Source organism: Microcaecilia unicolor, chromosome 6 (genome assembly GCF_901765095.1).
Source record: "Microcaecilia unicolor chromosome 6, aMicUni1.1, whole genome shotgun sequence".
NCBI lineage: Eukaryota > Metazoa > Chordata > Amphibia > Gymnophiona > Siphonopidae > Microcaecilia > Microcaecilia unicolor.
Genome location: NC_044036.1, coordinates 147279010 through 147297768, shown reverse-complemented (window position 1 = coordinate 147297768; position 18759 = coordinate 147279010). Strand labels below are relative to the sequence as shown.

At 47.6% G+C, this 18759-nt stretch overlaps 1 protein-coding gene across 6 annotated transcripts in view; it reads right to left on the bottom strand.

Annotated features, from left to right (window-relative positions):
- The window catches only part of UBA3 (ubiquitin like modifier activating enzyme 3), a 61020-nt gene that overhangs the window by 24066 nt on the left and 18195 nt on the right, over positions 1-18759 (bottom strand). For all 6 annotated transcript variants that reach the window (XM_030205231.1, XM_030205230.1, XM_030205233.1 and 3 more), the window contains 4 exons: positions 15659-15741; positions 7470-7550; positions 5855-5898; positions 5050-5114 (listed from right to left, as the gene is read on the bottom strand). In XM_030205231.1, the coding sequence (XP_030061091.1) occupies positions 5050-5114; positions 5855-5898; positions 7470-7550; positions 15659-15741 (273 nt within the window). The remainder of the gene's footprint in view (positions 1-5049; positions 5115-5854; positions 5899-7469; positions 7551-15658; positions 15742-18759) is intronic.

The following is an 18759-nucleotide window of genomic DNA, read 5'->3' as shown; positions in this document are numbered from 1 at the left end:
GTCCCAAACCCTGGGTCTGCCTTGACTGAGAAGATTTGTTACATTTGTATCCCACATTTTCCCACCTATTTGCAGGCTCAATGTGGCTTACATATTACCGTTAACGGCGTTAATCTGTTGAACCAGCTTTGATCTCCTGTGCTCTAAGAGGAAGATCCTCTCCCATGCTGTGTCGAATAGAACGTCAAGATACTCCAGCAACTACAATGGAGTTAGTCTGCTCTTCTCAAAATTGATCACCCAACCCAATGACTGCAGAAGATGGACAACTTTGTTGCTGCCACAAAGTCCGAACAGGACAACACATGAATGAGCCAGTTGTCAATATATGGGTGAACTCGGATGCCCTAGTGCGAAAGGAAGGCGGTCACCATCATCATAACCTTGGAAAACATTCTTGGAGCCATGGCAAAAATGAAGGGCAAAGCTCTGAACTGGAAACCACAGTCCAGCACCACAACACAAAACGTAGCAACCTTTGATGTGGCAACCACATGGGTATATGCAAGTATGCCTCCTTGAGATCGAAGGCAGTAAGAAATTCTCCCACTTGAACTGAGGCTATGACTGCTCTCAGTGTCTCCATGTGAAAGCGGTAGAAAACAGCACAGAGCAAACCCATTAGATGTAGAAAAAAAGTGCAATTTTGTTCAAAACAGAGCACCCGAAGTGGTCACAGTTTGCCTCAACAGAGCACAAAAACCGTGTACCCGAATGTAACTCACCTTGAGCTACTACTGAAAAAGGTGTGAGCAAAATCCAAAAAAATCCAAATTAAAAAAAAAAAAAACATCAAAATGAAAAAGATAAAAGCAACATATTTGTAGAAGGGGGTCCCAAAAAGTGTCATAAATATATGTTGGTTGTATCATTTTCATTTTGATGTCTTATATGTTTGGTGCTCTTATTTATTGTTTTAATCATAAACCATTGCACAAGTCACATATCTAGGCGAAATGTTGTCACATCAGGTGCTCTGTTTTGAATAAAATTGCACTTTTTTCTACATCCACTGGTCTGCTCTGTGCAGTTTTCTACTCAACAGTTTGCAGATCCTCAACTCTCGTTCATACAAAAGCGGAATACTCAGAGGCAGTGGGTTAGACCTTAGAGATCTAAGACTGGACAAAAGGTGCCTTCCTTCTTAGGGACAATGAAGTAGATGGCATATCTGCCTTGTCCCTGTTTGGCCTGGGGAACTGTAACAATGGACCGGAGCACCAGCAAGGAATCTACGGTGGCCTGAACCTCACTGCCTTGGTTCCCTTTCGACAAGGAGACTGCAAGAAGAGAGGAGTGACCATGCAGGAGAACTCCAACTTGCAGCCTTCTACAAGAATATCCAGAACTCAATGGTCTGATTTGATTTTGGCCCACTATTCATGAAACGACTGAAGACATCCTCCCAACGGAGGAAGAGAAAGAGTAGACCAGCCTCGCATCACTGTAAAGCTCTGGAGGCACTGGGTGCTTTAGCTGAGAGGATGACTTTCTGCCTGCTTGAAAGGAAGATTGGCATGCCTGAAAGCGGGACTTCTGGCCATTATGCTGACAACCAGGCCGGTACCGTTTGCTGTCTCAAAATCGAGATCAAGATCCCAACTGAAGATGGACGACCAAAGGATTTTGTCTTATTCTCCAGCAACTGCCGTGGCTTAGCTTCCATCAGTTCTTTCACCAAGTTACTGAGATCCTCTCCAAACAGCCACTTGTCCCAAAAGGGCAGTTTAACTAGACATCACTTTGACGCTGCATCCACTACCCAGTGACGCACCCAGGAGAAGCGACGCGACGTGCCGTGACAGCCAAAGGCATACTGCGGGCCGCAATCCGTAACATGTCAAACAGAATCCACCAAGTAGGCCAACCCTGCTTCCAGTTGGGCATTATGGCACCAGTCTTGTGTTGCCGACTGCTGATGCCACTTCAGGCATGCTCTTGCGACGAACGAGCTGCACATTGTCGCTTAAAGGCTCAAACTGGTCACTTCAAAGGCTTGTTTCAGCAAGCTTTCTAGCTTCCTATCTTGTAGGTCTTTTAGGACAGTATCCCCTTCCACCATAAAGGTAGTCCTCTTAGTCACCACCGTAACCAGGGAGTCTACAATTTATTTCTCCTATGGAACTAATGGGTAAAGGAGAGCCATGGCCCTTCCCACTCTTAGCGCTGTCTGGTGAGACCCATTCAGCTGTAATCAGGTCCTGAACATCTGTTTGAGAATCCTGAATCCTGTTCCAGCCAAGCCTGTTTGAGAATCCTATCTACAGCTTCAACTCCAGTCCGGTAGTTCCAATCCTGCTCATCTACAGCTTCAGTTCCCATCCTGCTAGTTCCGGTCCTGCTTGTACCAGCCTCTCCGTGTTCAGCATCGCTTCCTGTTTGGGTGGTTCACCTGCTGCTGCCGGTCACTGGCAGTGGCCCAAGGGCTCACTACTCCAGACTCCTTGACACAAGGCCACATCAGAAAGGAGGGAGAAGCAGAGATAGCCTCATCTGCCCATTCCTGGAGATCTAAACAAGATCTCTTAGGAGACAGAGGGACAAAGGGGCAAGAAACTGAAGCACCTTGCAGCAATTTTGACTGTCCCTGCTTCAGTAAATAGGCCTGGTGTAAGAACAATATAAACTCCAGAGAAGACAAAAGATCTCAATGCAGCTGAATGTTGTCGGGTCTTGAGGCTGTAAAATAGTGTCTGTGCTCCAAACATGGACAAGAGGCTGCTCCTCACTGACAGTTGGCCCCAAAAATATAGCAACCATTTATGCATTCTCCTGAATCAAACTGCACACTAGCCCTGCTGGAGAGCCCAAAGACCCCGGCATATTTGGATGCTGCACCAAATCTGAAGATGTGCTGCCACCAACCATTTCCTCCACATCCTGTGGGATTCTCTGCTTGCACGCACTGAAATGCTCCAATGCCAGCCAGAGGGTCCCACAATGGGAACACCATTTTAACGGCCTCTATGGGAGTCGCCATTCACCCAAACTGTCACCAGTGCAGCACACAACATGTCCCAAGCGGTGAGTCTGGATCCCTCCCCTGCACCAAGTAGAACTTGCAGCCCTGTCTCCACAAGTCTTACCACAGATGAGAAAGGCTCAGGACTGATACTCTGTCCAACGCTCTCCAGCAAATCTCTTTCCTTTTTATATATATATATATGTATATATATATATATATATATATACACACACTACTACTACTAAGCATTTCTATAGCGCTGCCAGGGTTACGCAGCGCTGTACAAGTTTAAACATGGGGAAGGACACCGCCAACATTCTGAAGCTGACTGCATGGCTGAGGCATTCCTGCTCTCTGTATCCATCTCCTGAATTGACATCACGTACTTCCGGGTTCGTCACAAGCAGAAGTGACCAACCACACGAGGTTTCTCGGCTTCAGAATGTTGGAGGTGCATTCTATTAAATAGGATTGGTCAGTTCCTTGAAGCACAGCCAGAGCTCAGCGTCCTGCACAGTAACGCTCAGACACCAGAGAGAGGGGGGGGGCCTGACACCAGAGAAGGGGGGGAGGTATCTCTGTCACACACACACTCTCTCTCACTCACACACTGTCTCTCCACACTCTATGTCTCACACTGTATCACATTCACTCTCTGTCACACAGTCACTCACACACTCTCTTGGTCTCATACACTCAGTCTCACAGAGAGTCTGTGTCTCACATAGCACTTGCACACACTCTCATTCTCACACACACACTCGCACCCAGACTCTCTCACACACTCGCACATTCACTCTCACATACACTCTCTCAAACATACACACTCTGAGGAAAACCTTGCTAGCGCCCATTTCATTTGTGTCAGAAAAGGGCCTTTTTTACTAGTATATATATATATAGATAGATAGATAGATAGATAGAGAGAGAGAGAGAGAGAGAGAGAGAGGACAGCTCCATAGGAAACACGGGAGACGCAAAGGGAGGGAAGAAGTAAATTCACAGGGCACCACAGACAGGGATCTGAAGACCTCCAGATATGACTCTGCAGACTCAAGCTACCTGCAAAGCTCAAATGGGGACCAGCAGCAATGCCTTCAAACCAGAGGCTGAAAAGTGTTCCCATCTACCTGCTGGAGATAGAAAATACTGAGGAGCTGGACTGGATGTCAAGAGAAGTCTCAGCTCAGTTTTTAGTTCTCTATCTCCACCTACTGGTTGATGGACATAACTATCCCACAGGTTCTGGAACAGTAGGAAGCTACATAATGGAATGGATGATTTTTGTGTTTCATGGTTCCATACGCAGTCAGCAAAGTTACATGTTTGAAAGTCTGTATCTTACACGAACTTAAAAGACCCATGAGGGCATACCCTTATGAGCAAGGAATATAATTTTCAACAGCCCATGCACCTGTTTAAATGACTTTTAGACATTACCTAAATAAGTAACTTAAATACGATGTCCCAATATGCATTTTTACAGGATCTTTCTGGGAAGGTTGGTGTTGGGGGTGATCCTAATTATGTTTATGATCAAAATCTTAAGGGTGAGGCAGGAGGGTGGAGTAGCTAAGAGCCTGAAAGTTTGCCTAGTTTATCTAATACCTCTGCACTGGCCCTGCACATCTGTCTCACCCCACACATTCTAGTCTAGACATGGACTAATTTTTGGACTGCAACAACCACAGTCCTATAAAATAAAGATCACACAGGGGCATGGAGTTCTAGGAGCAATCACAATCAGAATGCTGTGATTTGGAAACCATCTGGCTAACACACCTGATCCTAGTAAAGATTCTTCTGCTGAACTGATTTCAACATCACAATTATGATTATGGATATCATACAGATCTGATTTGTGCACTTTGATTAGGTTCATGTCATTCTAAAACTTAGCCCTTTGCAACTTTATATAATATTCTGTCAGTTTAATCTTTGAACAAGCTTAGCAAAGCCTGGACTAGGCAAGGCTTCTCCATGATAGATGCGTTACAAGTTTTCACTCCAGCTCAGCTGTCACACTAAAGCTTATAGATCTTACAATTATATCAACTATCAATCCAAATATATAATTTTTTTACCAGCATGCCATTTATCCATCGTCTTGCAATTACAGAATCCAATCCACACACAATAATATGAAATTCTGTGAAAAGAAAACAATTTGCATAATATTTACAGAAGCCCAGTGTTTATCAATGATTCCATAAACAATCTAAATTGGAGTTAAACAAAGGTAAAATTACCATCTCTCCCCCCCCCCCCCCCCCCCCCCCCAATACAGACAGAATGGGTCAAATGCCTTAGCAGACTAGATTATAAAACATTGTCAGTCATGTTCAAAAAAAGCACATTTGCGTTGTAGGCTAAGAATGACTTTGCTTCCTTTGTGCTCCACTCAAAATTGTCCCTAATTATGTGGGAAATAATAAAAATGAGTTCTGCCTTTTGGGCTCAAAAATGCATATTTATGCTGCCCTTTTAGGGCAGTTGATGATAGTTTCTTAGGCTCTCCTCTCGAGACCTCACCCAAAATTGTCCCTTAGGAATCATAATTACAGGGAAAATACAATTAAAATGAGTTTTGCCTTTCCCTATTTTACCACAGGTACAATATCAGTACACACATACACAACACTTCAGAGTCTAGCCTCTCTGCGGGTGAAAATGCACTATTGTATGTATAAACGTATCAGTTGTGAAAAGTAGGTGTACCTGAAAAGTGGATTCCCGGGGATAGAGGGAGGCTGGAGTACTGAATATACACTTGGACATGCCATCCTTGGTTGTCGATTCTGACAGGCCCTTCCACTAGTTCTAACATATTTGTCTCCAGAGTCACATTCACAGCAAACTATAGTACAAGCTGGCAAATTAACCACTTACGTCTATAAAAAGTGTCATCAAGATCTTGAATCTTTTTAAAATGTCTAAGTCAAACAGTAAAGGAAAAGTGAATAATGTATTGAAAAAAAGTTGTTTGAAATAGGTCAAATTCCAGGAAACTGCAGGTTCCTGAAGGAAGAGACTATTTAGGCAATTCCTCTAATATACAGCCATTGCAATTACTTCAAGGCCATTCTGAAGATTTGTACATAAGGATTGCAATTTTTAGATCATCCTATATAATAATTCTCACCTCCAACGTTCTGAGGCTGCCTGGAACCGCAGGTCCGTCGGAGGTGGTCTGCTAGATGGAGTAGATAGTAGTGACGTCATAGAGAGGGGAGGAGCCACGATGCAGGGAGCAGCGAATCGGCTGCGGAGAGTGTCCAATGGGAGGGGGAGGAGTAGGGAAACACGCGGAGCGTATTTCCCTACTCCTCCAACCCAGCCAGCAGCGACCCAGGCAGGCGGAAGAGTAAGGAAACACGCAGACTGTGTTTCCCTACTCCTCCGACCCAGCCAGCAGCAAACAGCGACCTAGAGTGAGGAGGAGACGGAGGAAGCTGGCGCACAGGACACTGCCTGCAGCGATCACAAGGACGGCCAAAGTTACTCAGGGGAGGGAGTGGAGGAAGACGACGGTACAGACGAAACGCATGACCCCCAGGAAGAGCACAGTGATCCCGAGGAGTCTGGAGGAGAGCTACAAGATCAGCTAAATGATAGCAGGACTAAAGACTCCTCTGGAGAAGGGAAGGTATGATGGCTCACAGACACATCTCTGTCTGTCTCACAGTCACACTCACACACACGAGCTACTGCTTCACATTGTCGTTTTTAAATTGTTGTTCCATCTGAAACAAGTCTAAAGCTGTTTCAACTGCATAGACAGTGCCTTAAAACGTGGAGGACACAAGGAGGGCGGGGGAGACAGAAACTGGGAGGGCGGGAGGGACCCTGCAACTGGGAGGGAGGGAAGGGGGGTGACCCTGCAACTGGGAGGGAGGGGGGACCCTGGCACATACTCTCATTCTCACACACACACACACACGCACCCAGTCTCACTCTCTGTCACACACACACTCGCACATTCACTCTCTCTCACACAGTCACTCTAAGACACACTCTCTCAAGCACACGCACTCCGAGGAAAACCTTGCTAGCGCCCGTTTCCTTTAAAACAGAAACGGGCCTTTTTTACTAGTATGTACAGAATTCCAACAATACACTACTAATCTTACAATGTCAAATGAGGGACTCAAAAATAACCTGATAACCCAAGTTCCCAAATTCCATAAAATTCATTTTTTTCTTGAAAGCTGTGGTTTTCAACCCAGTCCTAAGGATACACCTACCCCATCTGGTTTTCAGGATACCCACAATAAATATGTATGAGATAGATTTGCATATAATGGAAGAAGTGCATGCAAATTTCTCTCATACATATTCATTCCGGATCTCTTGAAAACACGGCAAGCTGGATGTATCTTGAGGACTGTGAGAACCCCTGCTTTAAAGAAAAACCCATGCTTGACCAATGACTACTGGAATTTGATGTGACACCAAATTCATGAGCAGGATAAGTGGCAGTTATTAGTGGTTTATAAAAGGATACGGAACAACAAAACAATCAGGAATTCGATTATTTATGAATTCTGCAGCAACTTCTGCTTTGGGTCTTCCAACATCTTTAGCTCTACAAAAAACACTTAAAGCTGTCATTAAATCCAGTGTACCAGTGGAGGCCCACATTCAATTTAAAGTCTATATTATAGTATACAAAATTATTTATGGACAGTCTCTTGAATATATGCTTGGTTGGGGCCAAAAGTCCACTTGCACTAAAGATCGAGATAATTTTTTACTCCATTATCCTAGTCTTGCCAAACTGAAAAGTAAATCCATTTATTCGGCAAGTCTTATGTTTCAAGCTCCACAAATATGGAATTCTCTTACTGTACAATTAAGAAAAATGCAAAATCTTTCGAAAAGCTCTGAAAACTGTTCTTTTTAAGAAGTTTTTATGTTAAACTATGCTGCTTTTTTTAATTGACTATTTGCGAGTTCTCGGATTTGCCCGTTTCTTCTTGTTGTGATCTGCACTGAACTCTTGTGGGTGTTTGCGGAATATAAGTAAAGAAGTAAAAGAAATGATTTTTGTAATCTAATGCATCGTATCTAGCAAATCTCACTATACCGTACTCACTGACACGTACACTTCATTCACTTACAGAAAACAGATCAGTAATTCAGTCACCCTTAAGGACTAGATGGGAACTTTGAGGGAAGCTAGTGCCAAGCCCTTATTGTAAGTAATCCTGCAAAAATTCTAAACTCTCCAAGACAGATGCCCACAAGGCACCACTTGCTGGTCCAGGGACCACACCACAAAGATTTGCACCACCTTAATATCCTTAGGGTGCTGAAGTCTTTCTAGAATGCAGAATGGTGGTTATAATCCAGACAGCTATTAATAACAATACAATCCAGATTGAATTTTCTTTAGACCCTTTTGATCTTAAGTATAATGAAGTCCTTTTACAAAAGCACAACTTATAGCACAGATACTTCAAAATCGGAGATTGATCATATATTTATCTCGTATTTTTATCTCAGAACCTCAGTGATGTTAATCGCTATTCTTTAAATAAAAGCGATTTCAGTAACATCAAACTCTTCACCGGTTCTTTTTCTAAATTCTAATTTCTTAATTTAAATATATATATATCTTTAACATCACTTATCTTTTCAATTTATCATACTTGTCGGACCCAGGGGATCATCTGCCCGACATGCACGTTTCATCCAGACAGAACATCCTTTCTCAAGCAACCTTGCCCTCTAAAGAGCCATGCTGTAAGATGGAACTAAGATGCAAGAGGCATCCAAATTGTCCCTTCAACTAACATGCTGGACAACACTAAAGATCTCCAAATTCAATCTCGTGAGATCCCTGTTTCATAGTTTCCTTGGCCAGTCTGAGACCACCAGAATGACTAATTCCCAATGACTCTCCTCTGACTCTGCTCTGCAGGGACCACAGCGGACCACCAAGGCCTTCCTGACCAGAACCAGGCTGCACAGATCTCTCCCCTACCATACACTGGAGTTCTCAACTAGCTGGCAGAAAACTGTACAGGATATTTATAGGGTGATGTCATGATCCTGTAGTTCAGTCTCCATCTGCTAGGAGAGAATATATCCACGCATCTGGACTGGTCCAGAGAGATATTGAGGAAATAATTTGTTTTAGCAAATTAGATGAAAGAGGAAGAGACTGAATATTTCTGCAGTAATGATATATATAACTAATACTTCTATAGCAAACGCTATGATCCTACACAGTCTATTGTCTTGTCTCTTTTGTATATCTCTTATATTTTATTTTTAAGGTAAAACGACTTCAGATCCCTGGTGCTGTTCTTTTTCTTTTGAACTGCTCCAGTCCGCTATGCCGCTAAATGTTTTTACACCTGCTCAAAGTGATGTCATGCGTGAATCCTCAGTCACTTTACCTCTATTTTTTATATATATACATATATATATATCCCTTTTTCTAATAAATTTCTCATATATTCTTTATATTCTTGTACTTATCTCTTTCTTTGGGCAATCTTTTCTTTTCGGTTCAGTTCACTGTGAATTGAGTTAGCAAAGCACAAGTGGAAGTAAAGGGTATGATACATACCTGTAGCAGTTGTTCTCCGAGGACAGCAGGCTGATTGTTCTCACGACTGGGTGACGTCCGCGGCAGCCCCCACCAACCGGAAATAAGCTTCGCGGGACGGTCGACACGCAGGGCACGCCCACCGCGCATGCGCGGCCGTCTTCCCGCCCGTGCGCGACCGCTCCCGCCAGTTGAATGACTAGCAAAAAATATGAAATACACAACTCCAAAGGGGAGGAGGGAGGGAAGGTGAGAACAATCAGCCTGCTGTCCTCGGAGAACAACTGCTACAGGTATGTATCATACCCTTTCTCCGAGGACAAGCAGGCTGCTTGTTCTCACGACTGGGGTATCCCTAGCTCTCAGGCTCACTCAAAACAAGAACCCAGGTCAATTGAACCTCGCAACGGCGAGGAAACAACAGAAATTGACCTACGAAGAACAACTAACTGAGAGTGCAGCCTGACCAGAATAAATTCGGGTCCTGGAGGGTGGAGTTGGATTTACACCCCAAACAGATTCTGCAGCACCGACTGCCCGAACCGACTGTCGCGTCGGGTATCCTGCTGGAGGCAGTAATGTGATGTGAATGTGTGGACAGATGACCACGTCGCAGCCTTGCAAATCTCTTCAATAGTGGCTGACTTCAAGTGGGCCACTGACGCTGCCATGGCTCTAACACTATGAGCCGTGACATGACCCTCAAGAGTCAGCCCAGCCTGGGCGTAAGTGAAGGAAATGCAATCTGCTAGCCAATTGGAGATGGTGCGTTTCCCGACAGCGACCCCTAGCCTGTTAGGGTCGAAAGAAACAAACAATTGGGCGGACTGTCTGTGGGGCTGTGTCCGCTCCAAGTAGAAGGCCAATGCTCTCTTGCAGTCCAATGTGTGCAACTGACGTTCAGCAGGGCGGGTATGCGGCCTGGGGAAGAATGTTGGCAAGACAATTGACTGGTTAAGATGGAACTCCGACACCACCTTCGGCAGGAACTTTGGGTGGGTGCGGAGCACTACTCTGTTGTGATGAAATTTGGTATATGGAGCATGAGCTACTAGGGCTTGAAGCTCACTGACCCTACGAGCTGAAGTAACTGCCACCAAGAAAATGACCTTCCAGGTCAAGTACTTCAGATGGCAGGTATTCAGTGGCTCAAAAGGAGGTTTCATCAGCTGGGTGAGGACGACGTTGAGATCCCATGACACAACAGGAGGCTTGATAGGGGGCTTTGACAAAAGCAAGCCTCTCATGAATCGAACGACTAAAGGCTCTCCAGAGATGGCTTTTCCTTCCACACGATAATGGTAAGCACTAATCGCACTAAGGTGATTCCTTACTGAGTTGGTCTTGAGGCCAGACTCTGATAAGTGCAGAAGGTATTCAAGCAGGTTCTGTGCAGGGCAAGAACGAGGTTCTAGGGCCATGCTCTCACACCACACGACAAACCTCCTCCACTTGAAAAAGTAACTCTTTTTAGTGGAATCCTTCCTAGAGGCAAGCAAGACCCGGGAGACACCCTCAGACAGACCCAACGCAGTGAAGTCTACGCCCTCAACATCCAGGCCGTGAGAGCCAGAGACTGGAGGTTGGGGTGCAGCAACGCTCCGTCGTTCTGCGAAATGAGAGTCGGAAAACACTCCAATCTCCACGGCTCTTCGGAGGACAACTCCAGAAGAAGAGGGAACCAGATCTGGCGGGGCCAAAAGGGCGCGATCAGAATCATGGTGCCGCGGTCTTGCTTGAGCTTCAGTAAGGTCTTCCCCACCAAAGGTATGGGAGGATAAGCATACAGGAGGCCGGTCCCCCAATGGAGGAGAAAGGCATCCGACGCTAGCCTGCCGTGTGCCTGAAGTCTGGAACAGAACAGAGGCAGCTTGTGGTTGGTCTGAGAGGCGAAAAGGTCCACCGAGGGGGTGCCCCACGCTCGGAAGATCTTGCGTACCACTCTGGCATGGAGCGACCACTCGTGCGGTTGCATGACTCTGCTCAGTCTGTCGGCCAGACTGTTGTTTATGCCTGCCAGGTACGTGGCTTGGAGGAGCATGCCGAACCGACACGCCCAACGCCACATCCCGACGGCCTCCTGGCACAGGGGGCGAGATCCGGTGCCCCCCTGCTTGTTGACGTAATACATTGCAACCTGATTGTCTGTCCGAATTTGGATAATTTGACAGGACAGCCGATCTCTGAAAGCCTTCAGTGCGTTCCAGATCGCTCGGAGCTCCAGGAGGTTGATCTGCAGATCCTTTTCCTGGAGGGACCACAGACCCTGAGTGTGGAGCCCATCGACATGGGCTCCCCACCCCAGGCGAGATGCATCCGTCGTCAGCACTTTCGTGGGCTGCGGAATTTGGAATGGACGTCCCAGGGTCAAATTGGTCCGGATGGTCCACCAGAGCAGTAAAGTGCGGCAACTGGTGGAGAGGCGGATGACATCTTCTAGATTCCCGGTGGCTTGAAACCACTGGGAAGCTAGGGTCCATTGAGCAGATCTCATGTGAAGACGAGCCATGGGAGTCACATGAACTGTGGAGGCCATATGACCCAGAAGTCTCAACATCTGCCGAGCTGTGACCTGCTGAGACGCTCTGGTCTGCGAAGCCAGGGCCAAGAGATTGGTAGCCCTCGCTTCGGGAAGGTAGGCCTGAGCCGTCTGGGTATTCAGCAGCGCTCCTATGAATTCCAGAGACTGAGTAGGCTGGAGATGGGACTTTGGGTAATTTATCACAAACCCCAGCAGCTCCAGAAGTTGAATAGTGCACTGCATGGACCGGAGGGCTCCTGCCTCCGAGGTGCTCTTGACCAGCCAATCGTCGAGATATGGGAACACGTGCACTCCCAGCTTGCGTAGATACGCCGCCACCACCACGAGGCACTTTGTAAACACTCGTGGGGCAGAGGCGAGCCCAAAGGGCAGCACACAATACTGAAAGTGCCGTGCGCCCAGGCGGAATCTGAGATACTGTCTGTGAGCTGGCAGTATCGGGATGTGAGTGTATGCGTCCTTTAAATCCAGGGAACATAGCCAATCGTTTTTCTGAATCATTGGCAGAAGGGTGCCCAAGGAAAGCATCCTGAACTTTTCTTTGACCAGGAATTTGTTCAGGCCTCTCAGGTCTAGGATGGGACGCATCCCCCCTGTTTTCTTTTCCACAAGGAAGTACCTGGAATAGAATCCCTGCCCTTCCTGCCCGGGTGGTACGGGCTCGACCGCATTGGCGCTGAGAAGGGCGGAGAGTTCCTCTGCAAGTACCTGCTTGTGAAGGGAGCTGAAAGACTGAGCTCCCGAAGGACAATTTGGAGGCAGGGAGGCCAAATTCAGGGCGTATCCGCACCGCACTATTTGGAGAACCCACTGGTCGGAGGTTATGAGAGGCCACCTTTGGTGAAAAAATTTTAACCTCCCTCCGACCGGCAGATCGTCCGGTACGGACACTTGTAGGGCGGCTATGTTCCCGTGGATCCAGTCAAAAGCCCGTCCCCGGCTTTTGCTGTGGAGGCGCAGGGGGCTGCTTAGGCGCACGCTGTTGACGAGAACGAGCGCGCTGGGGCTGTCCCTGTGCCTGGCGAGGCCTTCGGGCCGGCTGGTTGTACCTACGCTTTGCAAAAGAATAGGGTGCAGCCTGCCGTGCCCGGGAAAAAACGCCCACCCGTGGGGGCGGGTGCTGAAGGCGCCCGGTGGGAGAGCTTGTCGAGAGCGGTTTCCCGCTGATGCAGTTGGTCCACCATCTGCTCGACCTTCTCACCGAAAATGTTATCCCCCCGGCAAGGGACGTCAGCCAGTCTCTGCTGGGTGCGGTTGTCCAGGTCAGAGGCACGCAGCCATGAGAGCCTGCGCATCACTATACCTTGGGCCGCAGCACGAGATGCCACGTCACAGGTGTCAAAAATCCCCCTGGACAGGAACTTTCTGCACGCCTTCAGCTGCCTGACCACCTCCTGATAAGGCCTGGACTGCTCCGGCGGGAGCTTATCGACCAGGTCCGCCAGCTGTTGCACATTGGTCCGCATGTGGATGCTCATATAGAGCAGGTAAGATTGGATGCGGGTCACGAGCATGGAGGATTGGTAGGCCTTCCTCCCAAATGAGTCCAGAGTGCGAGACTCCCGCCCCGGGGGCGCCGAGGCGGTATCCCTCGAACTCCGTGCCCTCTTGAGAGCAGAATCCACGACCGCTGAGTCATGGGGCAACTGGGGCCGCATGAGCTCTGGGTCAGAGTGGATCCTGTACTGGGACTCTGCTTTCTTGGGAATGGTGGGATTAGTTAGTGGTCGCACCCAGTTCCGGAGCAGCGTCTCCTTCAGGACATTGTGCAGCGGTACCGTGGAGGACTCTCTAGGTGGTGATGGATAGTCGAGGACCTCGAGCATCTCGGCCCTCGGCTCTTCCACAGAGACCACGGGAAAGGGAATGCTTATAGACATATCCCGCACAAAGGAGGCAAAGGAGAGACTCTCAGGAGGTGAGAGCTTCCTCTCCGGTGACGGCGTGGGGTCCGAGGGAAGGCCCGTAGACTCCTCTGAGGAGAAATATCTCGGGTCCTCCTCTTCCCCCCACGAGTCCTCATCCTCGGTATCGGACATTAGCTCATGTAGCTGCGTCCGGTACCGGGCCCGGCTCGACGTCGAGGCACCGAGGTCTCGGTGTCGTCGAGCGGTGGACTCCCGCGCCGGCGGGGACGGAGCTCCCTCCATCGACGTCGACGGGGACTCCACCTGCGTGGCTGTCGAGACCGGCACCGCAAGCGGCGGCGGTGTCGACTGCCCCGGCGCCGGGCTAGAGCTCGCCGGCGCCACAGTCACCGGCGCCGAGGGCGCAAGCCCCCCCGGCGCCGGCACAGCCTGGCGCATCAGCCCTTCCAGGATCCCCGGAAGGATGGCTCTGAGGCACTCGTCCAGGCCCGCTGCCGGGAAAGGCGGTGGGGCCGGTAAGGGTGTCGGTGCCGGAAGCTGCTGGGGGCCAGGAGACGGCACCGAGGTGCCGGAACCCCGACGCGTCGGTACCTCCACCACCGACGGAGATCTCTCCTCTCTGCGATGACGCTTCGGCGTCGACTCCTCTTCAGGGTGCACCGAGGGCTCCCGGTGACGGCGCTTCTTGTCTTTTTTCCGGTGCACGTCACCGGTGCCGGAGGGCATGGAGGAGGAGGAGGTCGATCCCCCTCGGTCTCGGGGTACCGGGTCCGACAGGGTTCGGTCCCGTGGCTCACGAGTTGAGGGAGTGACCGGGGCCGACTGCCCACGCGGTCTCTCTACCCCACTCTCGCCGGCGGACCGGCGGGCCGACGGGACCTGTTCTCCTGGGGTCGCTGCCATCGGTGCCGATGTCTCGGGCATCGATACCGGTACCGAAGAACCGGTCTTCGATACCGATGCCGTCGAGGTCGACGTCGAGGGGCCGGCGCAAGTTCCAAAAAGACGGTCCCGCAGAACTTGCCTCGCAACCTGAGTCCGTTTCCGGAGACCGAGACACAAAACACACGACTTGAGATTGTGCTCCGGCCCGAGGCACTGGAGGCACCAAGCGTGGGTGTCGGTCTGCGAGATCGGCCGGCCGCAGCGACCACACTTTTTAAATCCACTCGGGACCTTCGAGGACATCGACGGAAAAATCGCGTCGGCGAAGTCAAAGTCGGCAATGGTGGCTAAAATCACACCACGAAAACTGAAACCGACCGAGCGGCCACTAGGCCGCAACGAGGCGTCCCCGCTAGAAAGCGAGGGAAAAGAAGGAGCGCGTGCTCCACACGCGCAAAATTCTTTTTTTTTTTTTTTTTTTTTTTAATAAAAGAGAAAGAAGAAGAAGAAGAGGCCGAACAGGCCAAAAGCGACGATCCGCGTAAACGCGGTCGAAAAAATCCGGCGGCTGAAACGAGAGAGAGGGGAAAACACAACTCTCTCAGTCGCGGAAAAAAAGTAACTGGCGGGAGCGGTCGCGCACGGGCGGGAAGACGGCCGCGCATGCGCGGTGGGCGTGCCCTGCGTGTCGACCGTCCCGCGAAGCTTATTTCCGGTTGGTGGGGGCTGCCGCGGACGTCACCCAGTCGTGAGAACAAGCAGCCTGCTTGTCCTCGGAGAATGATATGTATACAACGTATAAATAAATAACACCTAAATTTAATGAAAATAGCATCACTTACCGAAATAAGAATTGCCTATTCAGATTAGAAACATCTATTGTATCCATATCAATAACATGGATCTGTCTGAAGCCAGATAATGCCTGTAATAAAAAATAAATAAAAGTACTGAGGAAACATATCCACAGCTGTTTACTCCGTATCAAGTACTAATATTAAAGATTCTACAATTATCACACCACAGACCAGTAGGGGAGATTGAATTCAATGTGACCTATGAAACTGTTTTATTTATTTTATTGTATCCACAATTGTCCAAAACAAGTTTTGGTTCAATGTGGCTTACAGTTGATGATCAAAAGTTGTTTACATTGTTGTTTTACAGCTTCAAACTGGACAGGTTGTGTTGAAAAGCAATATAGAAAATAATAAAACAAAAAAACCTACGATGCTCTAAGGTTACTTCATATATTTATTCAGTTCATATGTACTGTAGACTGGATTCTTTAAAAAGCCAAACTGAGGGCCTCACCCTCCAAAAATCGCATATTTCCTTAGTATCTTCCACCACAAGGAGAAATTAGGTCTTACCTGCTTATTTTCTTTCCTTGAGTTCCTCCAGACCAGTTAAGACACATGGGTACATGATCTCCTACCAGTAGATGGAGACTAAGAAATACTGACCTGTGACATCACTCTATAAGTATCCTGCACAGCCTTTCTTAAAGCAGTAACAAGGGAACTTCCCTCTTCTAAAACCTGGAACAACTGACAACAAACATCCAAGAATTATCTGAATCTGGAACAGAATTAAAAGAACAGATGGAGAACAGAGTGCCCATTTCCAGCCTCTACTGCAGATAGAATCTGTTTCACTCCACTTTAAATATCAACCCAGGTGAGCACTGGATTGGTCTGGATGGACTCAAGAAAAGTAACTGAGAAGGTAAGACCTAATTTCTCCATCCTCATCATCCCTCCAGACCAATCCAGGTGCAAGGGACATATCAAAGGAATACTTATTCAGGATGGAATTCAGATAAAGCGGTAGATAATACTCTCACCCCAAAGATTACATCCTGAGCTTAACATCAAACCCTATGACACACAATGGAATGCAAGGATGACCAGATTGCTGCCCTACAAATGTCCTGCAGCAGAACCAATCTATGCTCTGCCCAAGACCAAGCCTGACCCCGGTGGAATGTGCTTCTACTGCGGGGACCAAGTGACCCTAGACAATGTTCACAGATGCTATGGCATCCTTAACCTATACTGTGACAATTGCCTTAGACCCACTTCTCCCTTCCTGGCTTGTTTGAACGTAGGGAGAGCGTTACGATACCATCTGAAGAAGACCGGGGAGTTTCAACAATCAATCTATGCAGATGTTTTGCCTCCTCACCACCTTCAGTTTCCTGAAGCACCAGTAGAGGAGTGTGGTAGCCAGATATGTAAGCATTTATAGATGAATAACTCTTCTGGGCAAAGCTACCCAATGAGTAATTCCCAGGTTCCGTTTACAGGAGTCTGGCTAAACCAACTTCCTAGCTCTGTCCAGGGGTTATATATTATAAAGGAACCTGGCTGTTCTGGGCCTACACCATAACTTTTCTTCTGTTAGAGAGAACTGGAATAAAAGTAAAGTCACTGCTGTGAAATATATTAATTTATTATATAGGTAAGAAAATAGAATAATACACCCTACACTACAGCTCAGCTGTACAAATGTAGCTCCCTTATGCTGATAAGCAGCTGTAGAATGTATTGTCTAACTAAAACACTGATATCACTGGTTACTAGGTTATTACACAATCCTGATTAGTAATACTGACTAGGTCATGAAGTAATACAGTTAGCAGCACATCTTCCTGATCACAAAGTTCTGACTAACCCGCCTTTGCTGAGGTAAGAACCCACTGGCTAATCCCCGACTATAGGAAATAAATCCCCGTAATTCTCACCGAGCTGACTCTAGGTGGTCTCTCAGATGAAGTGGATACAGGTTTTTCCCTTTAGACTCCAGCTGTTTTCCACAGTGAGTCCCCGTCTTAGGAAACAGCACAGGCTCTCTGCAGCATGCAGGATTACAGTCTCTCTGGCCGGTAGAGCTGAACCAACAGGTACTTTCTTCAGATGATCAGTTCACAAGGTTGTGGACCACTTCAGGTCTCGCTGGTCTTTTTGCCAGCTACCCTTCTTCCAGTAGAACCAGACAAATTCTCCCTTAATGATATCTATCTACAAATAATGGGCACCAGGACAGCACCCCAATATACCAACCTTTTTATGGCTGAGCTGGAAGAGACATTTCTGAATACACATCAGACCAAACCTCTAAAATACTACCGGTACATCGATGATATTTTTATGATTTGGACGGAGGGTGAAAAAACTCTGAAACAATTTTATTCTGCCTTCAATACATACCATCCTACAATCAGATTCAAAATTGACTACTCCCCAGAAAAAGTCAATTTTTTTGGACACCACGGTCTCAATCAGTGATGGCTGTATACAAACATCTATATACAAGAAACCCACAGACAGATGGAGCTACCTCCACAACTCCAGCTTCCATCCTTCACATACAAAAAGTTCCATCATTTACAGCCAAGCCACAAGATACCACCGTATCTGCTCTGACCCAGGGGACAGAGACAGACACCTTAAAAGCCTGACTGCATCCTTCAAACAGAAAGGCTACAACCCCAAAATAATCTCCAAGAATATTGCCTCCTCCCTCAAAACACCCAGGGAGAATCTGCTACAGTACAAGGAGAAAAAAATCCACAGACAGAATCCCCCTTGTAGTGACATACAATCCAGAGCTTGAAAAACTGAGGAAAATCATAAGAGATCTACAACCTATACTCCAGGAGGATGAATTACTGAAAAAGATATTCCCATCCCCACCAGACTGGCCTTCCGACAGCCACCCAACTTAAAACACAAGCTAATCAGAAGTAAACTTCCATCACAGACTGAAAAGGAACAGAAGGGCACACGTCCCTGTAATTTATCCAGTTGCAAATTATGCCAAAATATTTCACAGGACCCCACAGTTATCCACAAAGGAAAGATATTCAACATAAAGGGATCTTTCACTTGCTCATCTTCCAATGTGGTATATATCATTCAGTGTAAAAAATGTAACGAAG